The following is a 12,047-nucleotide window of genomic DNA, read 5'->3' as shown; positions in this document are numbered from 1 at the left end:
GTATCCGACATTTGTGTTTGATGTCAGATATAACTAACAAAAGTTCTTTGTTATTTGACACTAACTGAATGACGTGTCGGATATGTTTTATTCGACATAATGACTTATAAAACCACCACCATCATCAGACACCTAAAACTAATTTTGAGGTAGTGAATGCTAAGGAAACTCTCTCAAAAGTGAAACTCTTCATGGACTCTTTGCCACCTCTAGCTTCCATAAAGCGTCATAAAGAAGGTGAGGTTTCATCATAAAACCAATTGACAATATAAATAGCAGCCCAACTTACTTATAAGCTCATGCAAAGTCTCTCCTCTCATCAAATATGAGACTCTTTCTCAACACGCCCTTTCTTAGTGTCGGATATGTTTTACCCAACATAATGACTTATTAAACGACCACCATCATTCGACACCTAAAGCTAATTTTGTAGTAGTGAATGCTAAGGAAACTCTCTCAAAAGTGAAACTCTTCATGGACTCTCTGCCACCTCTAGCTTCCATAGAGAGTCCTGAAGAAAGTTGAGGTTCCACCATAAAACCAATTGACAATATGAGAAGCAGCCCAACTTACTTATAAACTCATGCAAAGTCTCTCCTCTCATCAAATGTGAGACTCTTTCTCAAGATGCCCCTTCACATGTGACAAAATTTCAAGCGTAAAATGTGGACAACACAATGAGGTGATGTGGAGCACATATGGTCGTTGGGCTTCACACGTGGGGCAACCTGTTATCATACTATTAATAAAATTGAAGTTCTACCAGAAAACCAATTGGCAATATGGAGAGTAGCCCAAACTATTATAAGCACATGCAAGGTCCCTCCTCTCATCAATGTGAGATTCATTCTCAACACACCCCTCACGTGTGGTGAATTTTCAAGCCTACCATGTGGACAATACAATGAGGTCACGTGGAGTGCGTGTGGTGGTTTGGCTTCACATGTGAGACAACTTGCTTTGATACCATGAATAAATTTAAGATTCCATCATAAAACCAATTGGCAATATGAGGAATAATCTAACTTACTAATAAGCTCATGCAAAATCTCTCCTTCCATCAAATGTGAAACTTATTGTCAACAAGTCCTACTATTGAGATAGTTTTCTTGACATGTCTCAACGTTGGATACATCATAGAAGATACTGTCAAAAATATATGCGGAGTCTTCTAGCCCCACGTGCTAATTTTTATCTTCTAAAACATTGATTTAGTCCCACGGTACCAAATTTGGCATTTGGATAAACAAAGTAACGATCATTTTGGCATCTAATAGCCTTCCTATGCTCTTATTAAAAAGATTCCTAATGCTATACGTAATACGTGAATTACGTAAAAAACAATGCAGTTGTTCGTTTTCGCATGCATGATGCAAAAGAACCAATTCATAAAAGAAATGTGCGTAAATATGCATGCATATCTAATTCATATTTTGCACGTAAGTGACAATAAAACCCAAAAACCAAATAAGTAGCTGCAAATTGCGGGAATGAGAAAATAGTGGATCGTCAACGTGGTTAAAGCTTACTTACTCTTTGATTCTTTGTACTTCATATCAAATCTTCATTTTTTGGGTATAGTTTAATGTAAAATATTGTTTTTAATATTAAAATAATTGTGAAAGTGAGACCGACAGAAAGAGGAGGGGACAAAAATTAAAATAAACAAGTTGATGACGATATAAAGGGTGATCGAATGATTGAAACAGCTAGTAGACGATGGGTGTTGGAATTGGATGTTTGGATGGAGCTTTTGGGGCTGAAGAAACAAGAAAAGTTATTCACCAAGTTGCGTATGAGAAGCCCCACTTCGTTATTTTTAATCATATACTGATTAATTAATTAATTCATCTTCTTGCTAAGTTCACACTACAATTAATTTTCAAACTGCCGTCTAATTGGCTTAAGAGAATCTACATGGTGGTAACATTTTTATGGGATCTTTGGTAAAGGGTTAGGTTTCAGTTCGAAACCCTCTGCTGATCTGGAAGTCAGACTTATTGTTAGGAGGAGACTGAAATATTTCAGTGAGTCCTCTTGACTTTCGAAATGAGTGGATAACTTTGAATTGCCACTCGTTGTCCCCTTAAAAAAAGAAGAAGATATAACTGCAATCAATGGGGTATTTCAAGCTGGATCGAACTAGTATTACTAATCTTTTGACGCGTGATAAGACAAAATGTATTTCTTTTTGTTTTTTAAAATTGTAATCTTCTTATAATATATGCATGTTACAATTGTACTAAATTTGAAAAACAGTTTAAGTTTTAGGACCTAAGACTAAATCTAAAACTTTTGTTATTACAAAAAAAAAAAAAAAAAAATAATGCAATTTGAGATGTTTGAAAATTTATCCACAAGTAAGATGAGTTTATCCTCCCCCCAAAACACAATATTACGTATGTACCAAATTTTTGGCTCTCACATGAATATCATTGTTAATCCTGTATAATTATCAGACAGACGGGCCATATGGCTCACTTCCAACAACACCGATATTGTCCTCAACTTGGTAATTACCACATACAGTCAAATGTGAGGTTTTAACACAAAAGGTCTCGATATTAGTTGGAGTGAGATTAGAGTATTTAAACTCTTCTTTTGTCATTGATATGTTCGACGTGGAACATTTCAACATGCCCCCTCACGTGGGACCCAATTAGTGGGTCACACGTGAGAGATCCACACATCGACAACCACGTGGAGCCAAGGGGACTAACTTTACACGCGGGGCCAAGGAATCCACCATCATCGCACAGGACCAAGGTGACCCACTCATCACGTGGTAGTACAATACGAGCCCGCTCCTTGGTTCTGATACCAAGATGAAAGTATATGTGTTTAGGGTTTAATCGTATGTTTTATTCTTTTCTCTTGAAGGCATATATATAGTTATACAAGAGGTCCTATAATTTAAGAAATAAGAATCCCAAATATATAATGAATCACTCATGTGACCTATTATGATTACATTCCTAAAATATATATTTGACTCACGCCAACAAATCCCACTTAGACTTACGTATCCTAGAATAATACGTAAATAAACCAGCTTACGTGTCAAAATTCCATTGCCTTGCCTAGAAAAAGTATCCTTATCCAGTTCTGTTGGATAAGAGCAAAAGAATAATGCAGGCTACGGCCATCTTTGGACTCGATCAACTACGTTCGTCCGAGTACTCTCAACTCAACTGTTGGAATACTCGTACGTACCAGCACATCCACAGAAATTTAAATTTAAATTATATTTGATTTGACAAACATATTTGTTTTATGCGTGTAAATAACATAACTCAATAATAAATTTTAAATTTTAATCAACTGTTAAGGATCACGTTTCCCAATAGTAATGAGAATTAATACACTAAAAGAAGAAAGTTTGGCTATTATGTGCACGTGTTTAGAACATATATTCATCGATCAGTGGTAATCACTTATGTGTATCCGTCTGATATTCTCCTTGTTGTTAATAATGTTGTAAAAAATTTGTAGCTTAAATAATTAATTAGAGTAATATAAATTTATACATTCAAAATCTTGAGTTCAATTCCTCAACAATTTCTTTGATATCAAAAGATGCAATTTTTCGTCAGGAGTCTAATACTACCGAGTAGTTGAAGAAATAAATTGTGAATGTGATGGTACTTAAGAAATTTAAATAGTCGAATTATTCGACAGATTGGACTATCCAAACATACCCGAAAGGGTGATTGGAAAATGTTGGAGAAAAGTGTGGGGTGCATCGTGGATAAAATAGGATGAATTTAAAATGGTATATATAAAGCAAGTTACAAAAATTTGTCAAAGAAAAGAAAAGAGTTTTAAAAAGTTGATGAAAATGATTAATCAAGTCTTCTCTTATTAGACTAGGTTAGTGCTTTTGTAATTATTACAAAAAGTGAACAAATCAAAGGTGACGACATCACATGGTTGCAAGGGACAAACAACGACTTGACAACTGTGACAAATGAAAGGCTAGCTAAAATTTAAAAATACATCACCTGACACATCCCTTTGGCGCGTGGACTGATCTCCCCCTCAAAAAGCGCGTGAGCCAAGTTCACCATCCTGTTCATCATCTTGTCCTCACAAGCACAAACTCAATCATTTGCGCGCAGCCAAACAGGAGAGAGCCTCAAGGCCATTAGTTTGGAAGCTTAAAGCTTCATCCTTTTATTTAGAGAGAGAGAGAGAGAGAGAGAGAGAAACGTTTCAGAAAACATTTTTTTTTACATGTTAACGTTGTTGGTTTTACATCGCGAGACATTTATATCTGTGTCTCTGTGAGTCAGCATTTCATTTGCTTTGTTCCTGAATCTTTGGATGTACAAAGATCTCTCGCCTCCTCCAGGTCAGTATATTTTCTTATCCAATCCCTCTCTCTCTATCTCTCTCTCTCTCGATTGCTATCTCTGTTCTGTTTCCTTTGTATATGTATATCTGTGTGTTTATATGTATATGTCTGGTTTTTTCTGTAAGATTTTCTTTGTGGGGATCTTATCCAACTTGGGTTTTTGTAAATTTTGAAAATTTTCATCTAGTTGGTAACTTTTCTCCAAATTAGTGATTGTTCTTCTTTTTCTGTGGTGAGTCATATGGCTTTTTTCTGTTTAATTATTGATGATATGAGGGAAGGTTTTCAAATTACTAACAGCCTATTGCCATGCTATACTGTTTTCATTTCTTTTGATTTTTGACGAGTTTTTTTTTATGGTTTTATTTATGATGGAAATTCAGTTGAAAAGAAATGTGAGTCGGAGAGTGTAGAGCTCCAAATTACTCAAAATAATTAGGGAAAAGGGAGATTTATCCTATTTGACAGTTTTAACTTTCTACAGGTGACCAAAGCAGAACATTTTTTCATAAGCTATTAGTAATCCTCAGTTGAGGAGTCCATTTTCTGTTTCAATTTTACTGGTTTAAGTCGTTGTTTGAATCTTCGGCCGAGGTTAGAGAAATTCTAACCAGAGTTGCATGGTGAACTCTGTGGCATAGTTTTTGATATTGAAGTAGCAAAATTGAAACTTCTGCAAAATTGAAGTAGCCATTTTTTACCTGCATATACAGGAAAAGATGGTGTCAGTGTAAGCTGTTAAGAATCATGTGGAGGGCATTTGCCAACAAAATGAAGTTGTGGCACTAATATTTGAAATGTTTAAATTGTGAGTGAGAAATGGGGGGAATAATCTTTTGACAACTATTTGAATCCGGGAACATTGCAATTCGCAAGTAGTTATCTGCTCTATACTTGGTGCATTACCTACCATATGCCATTGTGACAAAAAAATTGCATATGTAAAGGTGTTTGTGAACGGTTTTCTGGTTTTGTTAGGTTGGTGCGTCATCAGTGACCAAAATGGCTGTATTCGCTTGTTATCTTTTTCGTATTGTTATTAGATGCCGTGAAATAATGCTGATCGCCTGTTTCGGTGGTCTTTTCTGCAGATCTTCGCCTTATAATTGAGTGTACCCGAATCACTGGTTCAGGGTTTTTTTTTTTTATATTTAAGAAATTAGCATCTGGTGTGGGAATATACTTTATCTGTGGAAATGTAGCTTCTTAGTTCTGCTGGTCCCTCCGGTGGAATATGAAAAGAAATTTTGCTTACCATATTTCAATTTTGCTCATCAAGTTGAAGCTTCAATTCTAATTCAGTGTATCCATTCTCAATCTAGATATATAGATTTCCACCAGTAGAAGTCGGTATATTGCACCACGTATTTGATAGATTGAAGAAGGCTGAGCTTTCGTCTGCAATCATGAGTCACCATGGTGTCATCTCTGTAGCACAAAGTGAGACTACAAAAGGAGTCAAACCGTCATACTGTAATTCCCCTTCCCCAATACATGATTTTTTGGGTAGTGAATCAGAAGGCAGGAGTTTCACAGCCAGTGATTGTTCATCTCCACGCGTGTCTCCTTTCATACGGGAAAAATCTTTTGGACCTCCTACTAATATGCAAGGATCCCCTGTTCAGCATTCCAAGAGCGCGTTTTCACGTTCTTCTGTTTTCTGTACCAGTTTGTATCAGTCTTCTTCATCGAGCCCCGAAACCTCTCGTCAGCTTGGGAATTTGCCATTTCTTCCACATCCTCCAACATATGGCCAGTCCATTTCTGCTGTTGATTCAAAATCTCCATCGCTTTTTAGCGAGGATAAAAGCAATCAATATGATGACAAACAATCAGAGGATCTCATGAAAGACTTTCTTAATTTGCATGGAGATTCCTCACACGGAAACTTCCATGGTATTAGTTATGGAAGTGACACTCTAGCACTTACAGAACAATTAGAGTTACAATTTTTGTCAGATCAACTTGACATAGCTATCACGGACAATGGAGAGAATCCTGGGCTTGACGTAAGTAAATTATAGTCATCATATACTATTTGCTAAAAAATTATAGATGTTACTCGATTCTAGTTTTGACCACATAAGTTTTAGATTTGGATGAACTGTGAATGACTTGTTTTTTAATCAGTTTCAAATTTCTTCCTGATATTTTCTTGTCATATATTTACAAGTAACTATTGCTTTCCATGATGTCGGTTTTATAGGAAATATATGAGAATCCTCAACCGTCACCAAAACCGGATATAGGACTGACAGCATGTAGTGAGGGTTGTCGCTTGACAACACTGCTCGTTGATGCTCTTACAAGTCACCCCTCTCCCGGGCCAGCCTCCGCACATAGGCCAAGAATGCGATGGACGCCTGAACTCCATGAGCGTTTTATAGAGGCCGTTAACAGGCTTGATGGGGCTGAAAGTAAGTACCACACCTTATATTCTACTTTAAACTGGGATTCTGTTCCATTTCAATGGGGGGAGCCTTATTTGTATTAGTTAGTCTAGTGATAAAATTAGCAATTTTCTCTGTTGATTACTTAATCTAGTTAAGCTGATGTTTACAGAAGTCACCAACATTATTTCGATTTTTACGAAGAGCTCATGAGTGTACTTTGACATGCAGAGGCCACTCCGAAAGGTGTATTAAAGGCTATGAATGTTGAGGGCTTAACCATTTATCATGTGAAAAGCCACTTACAGGTACTATCTTTAAGTTTTCAGTGATATAAGAGTCAAATCTTGTACGTAATGTAGCTATTTGACCTATGTTGTTAATTTCTTGTTATCTGCAGAAATACCGACTTGCCAGGTATATGCCAGAGAAAAAGGAAGGTAGGAACAGATTTTGAAAGTAAATCGTAGCTTCTGTGAAGTCGTAATATCAGCTATTGAGCTTTGTTTCACAAGTACAATTTATTTGCTAGTTGGCTGCGACACGAGAACTGAACTAACCAGGCCTGGATATGATCATACAGTTGGTTTGAAACCTTCGTTTCTTGAAGGGCATAGTTTTAGGTTTATCTTGGCTTGAGCGAGTTAGAAAGTGATCTTGGTTGATAGTTTCAGTTTGGGCTGTCGATGATCATTTTTATCCAATGTCACTAGATAGTTTGACAGGATGGTTTTTCAGCTAAATAGAAGATTAGATCTGTTTTCCGTAATGTACATAGTTGAATGTTCTTACAAATTGTTGATCTGCACTCTCTCTCACTCCTTAGATAAGAAGGTCTCTAGCTCTGAAGAAAAGAAAGCAACTTCAACCATTAACGAAAGCGATGGACGTAGAAAAGGGTCAGTATTGCTTCTCATACATATCTAGTTTTCTCAGCAAATGTTTGGATATTATTTTGTTTAATTTGTGAAACTTCATTTTTCTTGTCTCAGGAGCATTCACATCACCGAGGCTCTGCGCATGCAAATGGAAGTTCAGAAGCAACTGCATGAGCAGCTTGAGGTGAGAATTCATTTGAAATAGACCACAGTTGATATTTCCTTTTGTTCTTTTGGCTGCACATCGGTTTCATGGTAGTTCAGATCTTGAGTCATTTAAGAAAGTTTCGGTTTTGATCTTGTATATTTCTGGATTGCAAACATAGGTTCAAAGGGTCCTTCAGCTACGCATAGAGGAACACGCAAAATACTTGCAGAAGATCTTGGAGAATCAGCAGAAAGCCGGCAGTGCTTTACTTTCTCCGCAAGCTTTGTCATCACTGACGATTAATTCCGCTCAGGTGTCAGCACAACTGCCTTCATCAACCTGTGCATCACCCCCACAACCTGCCGTGTCTGATTCATCATCGCCTCAATCACTAAAGCATAAAGCTACTGACTGTAGTGACTCTGAGCCGCAGACGTGTGCCAAAATGCCCCGTCTTGAAGAGAGACCGGATGAGGGTGTGGTCGAAAATCCTCAATTATAACTGCTTCCACAACACCTACTCCACCTCTAAAGTCTCAAGTCCATTGTTTGTATCATGTATAGAACTTCCCAGCTTTTTGTAGCTAAAACTAGCAGTTGAATTAATATTGCTTGATTTGTATCTCTTGACAGAAAATTAGTAATTAAATGAAGAGATCATCTTTTCAGGTCATTTTGTCAACTGTATGAATATTCTTGTGAGATAAGTAAATGTAGAGAGAACAGAGTTTAGAGAGGCGGAGATGGAATAATTGTTTTCTGTATTTCACCTCAATGAATGTAATAATCTTACAACCAAGTATTTATAGCTTACACCTTATAACAACCTTAAGACAACTTCACTGTAATCTAGTGACACTTGTCACGATCCTAGCAAGACACACACTATCCATCCTCCCTCAAACTCAGGTTGGGCACTACCAAGCATGAGGTTGGAACAATTGAATCTAAACTCTAGAGAACATAACCCTTGTAAACATATTAGCAGCCCAGCAGAATCCACAAACTACAACAAAATTGGCCCTCGTTGAACACGCTCTCTCACAAAATGACAATCTATTTCAATATGTTTGGATTTAGAGTGGAAAATAGGATTGGTGGCAAGAGCCATCGCTGAGATATTGTCACAATGAAGCAAAGGAATGTCTCAACATGACAGCTGTAAATCTCTAAGTAATTGTTGCAGCCAAACAACCTCTCCAGTGCTGGTAGCCATAGCCCTATATTATGCCTCGATGGAAGACCTGCTAACTGTATATTGATCTTAGTGCTGTACTTTTATGCGTAAACGGAAGCGAATTCTAACAAAATACCAATATCGACGTCAAGGAATTTCACTAAAAAACAACTAAGAAGTCAAAATCCAAACCCAAATAGGACACCAAAACCAAATAGGTAACACAAACCTAATTCTTTGCATCATCCTAATTTTGAGCTGTAAAACCCAACACTTAGAACTCTAAGAGATAGGGTTGGAGCCAAGAGACACAACAAAACCAGTTGTGGATCGTCTATAATTGGGATCACCAGCCCAATCAGCATCTATATTAGCTCTCAAATGTAAAGGTCCATGTCTAAAGCACAAACCAAGAGTTAAGGAACCTTTAAGATACCTTAAGCTTCGCTTGACAGCAACAAAGTGAGTTTCCAGAGGACAATGCATAAATTGGCATACCTAATTAACAGTAAAACCAATGTCTGGCCGTGTGAAAGTAAGATATTTTAAATCTCCTACAAGACTTCGATAAGCAACTGGATCTAAGACTGGAAGACTGCCATGGTTGAACAGTTTTTTATTAGGATGGAAGGGAGTTAGACATGGTTTACAATCAACCATATTAGCCTTTTGGAGCAACTCCTTGACATACTTGGTCTGATGAACAAACCAACCCTGAGATTGATATTCAATTTGTAACCCATGGAAAAAAATATAGAATGCCCAGATCCTTGATGTCAAACTCTTGTGTCAATTGAGTAATCACAGATTGTATAGCATCATTGTTATCCCTAATCAAGATTTTATCATCCACATACAACAACATGACAACAATTGATGTGCCACTAGACTTAACAAATAGAGAAGGATCAATATATGATGTTTTGAAACCCAAGTGAAGAAGAAATTTTGAAAAAAGTTCATCCCAGGCTCAAAGAGCTTGCTTTAAGTCATATAATGATCTTTTCAACCTGCACACATAATCTAGATGTGTAGAATCAACAAATCCCTGAGGCTAGGACATATACACTTCATCTTCAAGAAAACGATGCAAAAAAGCAATTTTGACGTCCAATTGTTTAAGTTTCCAACCATGTGCTAGCTAATGACAAAACTATCCTGACTGTAGTTGGTTTCACTACAGGACTAAAGGTTTCATAATAGTCCAGCCTAGCTTCTTGAGAAAACCCCCTTAGCAACTAAACGAGCTTTGTATCGAGTAACTGAACCATGTGCATTTCTTTTTAATCTTATAGATTTACTTACACCTTACAAGATTCTTGTGTTCTGGAAGACGAACAAGCTGCCAAGTATTATGTTGAATGAGGGCTTTAGTATGTATCAAGAAAAACAATACACACACATCACTTTTTAGCTTCTCACACAATCTTGTCTAATCCTGGACTTTATTTACCAAGTGGTTAAAGTCATAATTTATAATTGTATTAGGTAATTAGTTAAAAGTCAGAAAAACCTTAAGGCCACATTTGGTACATTGGAGCGTACAGATTATTTTAGTCGGATAAACTAATTTGGGCATTAGATGGTATTGACTAGGTAGTCAGGCGTTTAGTATTGTATTAGAATATATCAAATTATTTTATCCTATGTTTTGTATGTACCAGATAAGAGCAGAATAGAAAAAGAAGAAGAATCAGAGTAATGGAGCATCTCGCCAAGACCATGGTGATGCCAATCTTTAACCAAAATCAAACCCTCTTCTCCTCCTTCATATGTTTCTCCGTTAATTTTTGAATTTCTTTTTGCTCTCTGGTTGTTGGAATGGAAAAATCCCTTTTTTTGTTCTTATGTAGATTGCAGACTGGGATTTGGGAAGGGGAGGGTAGTGGTAACAATTGAGTTGGGGTCACTGGAGAAAGGTTGCTATGGTGATTGAGAGTATGTTGAGATGGGTTTGGGACTTTAGGGAAGAAGAGAGGGGAGCGATGGTAATACCTGGGGTTGAGACAACGGCTGAACGACGGCCATGTGAAGGAGATTTGCAAACAATAACCAGATTCGTGAGACAGGGATGGAGAGTGCGAGCAAGCGTGTGTTTCCTACCTAACTAATTATACTAGGCGCATGTAAGCTGTATTAAATTTGTGGGCCAATATTATTTTATTCGGTGACAATTTTTTTTTTTTTTGGTTGAAAAGTAATAGGGTAAAGTGCAAAAAACTACCTTAACTATTGGTCTCACGACACTTTTGTACCTCATCTTTTTAAAATGACAATGTCATACCTCATCTTACGAATTTGTGTCAATGTCATACCTTTGTCAGTTTTTCTGTTAGTTTCTCCGTTAAGTTATGAGCTGGCAGGTGTGGGAACCACATCCTTACCCAACTAAATTAAAAAATTAATTAAATACTAATAAATATATTTAAAAAAAAATAATAAATAGAAAAATCATTTAAAAAAATTATTAAGAAAATGTGGGACCCACGCCTATCCCCCATCTTTTCCCATCCCCGACCTTTGTCCCTTCAAAGATCTTCGACCCAAACAGAGGCCCAAGACCTTTCCTCCTCCGACACCCCATCCAAAACCCCACCCACTCCTCTTCTGATCCCCGCCAATCTCGAGACTCCGACCACTGCTATTCCTTGCCATCCTCAACCGCATCCCACCTCTGACGCCGACATCATCCACGTCCTCAGCTATTCCAGCTGGTTCTCGCCGGACCACATCCACCACTGCGAGATCCGATTCCTCCCTGAGTTCTTCTATTCTCGATCCCATTCGAAAAACCCTAGCCTCTACAAGTACTACCGGAACACCATCGTCGCCGAATCCAGGGTCGTCAACCCTTCTCGAAAGCTCACCTTCATGGAGGCCCGCAAGTCTCTAGTTGGCGACATTGACTCCGTTCAGAGGTTTTTGATTTCCTCGAGGCGTGGGGTTTGATCAATTACATTCATTCCGCGCTCAACAAATCCCTTAAGTGGGAGGACAACAGCAAGGCCGCCGGTGCTTCTTCTAATGGAGGCGGTGAATCCCCCGCCTACGGTGCTAAGGAGAGCCCCAAGAAGATGACTTGCTATGGCTGCAAGTCTGT

General features: G+C 37.7%; 1 protein-coding gene across 3 annotated transcripts; it reads left to right on the top strand.

The window, feature by feature from the left end:
* The first annotated feature begins 4,102 nt into the window (after positions 1-4,102).
* Positions 4,103-8,443, top strand: LOC137707837 (myb family transcription factor PHL6). Of its 3 annotated transcripts, none has more exons than XM_088689632.1 (9): positions 4,103-4,351; positions 5,333-5,362; positions 5,746-6,363; positions 6,561-6,771; positions 6,976-7,052; positions 7,145-7,184; positions 7,571-7,643; positions 7,737-7,806; positions 7,949-8,443. In XM_088689632.1, exons 2-9 carry the CDS (start codon positions 5,357-5,359, stop codon positions 8,270-8,272), a joined length of 1,419 nt encoding a protein of 472 aa, XP_088545758.1. In that variant the 5' UTR covers positions 4,103-4,351; positions 5,333-5,356; the 3' UTR covers positions 8,273-8,443. The 3 variants fall into 3 exon arrangements, with proteins under 3 accessions (XP_088545758.1, XP_088545757.1, XP_068302864.2); XM_088689631.1 differs by having other exon boundaries at positions 4,210-4,351; positions 5,333-5,369; positions 5,752-6,363; XM_068446763.2 differs by lacking the exon at positions 5,333-5,362 and having other exon boundaries at positions 4,212-4,351; positions 5,677-6,363.
* The last annotated feature ends 3,604 nt before the right edge of the window (positions 8,444-12,047 follow it).

The sequence above is a fragment of the Pyrus communis genome, chromosome 17, assembly GCF_041283825.1.
Source record: "Pyrus communis isolate YQ-2024b chromosome 17, ASM4128382v1, whole genome shotgun sequence".
NCBI classification, from domain to species: Eukaryota; Viridiplantae; Streptophyta; class Magnoliopsida; order Rosales; family Rosaceae; genus Pyrus; species Pyrus communis.
This window is presented reverse-complemented; position numbering and strand designations above follow the sequence as displayed.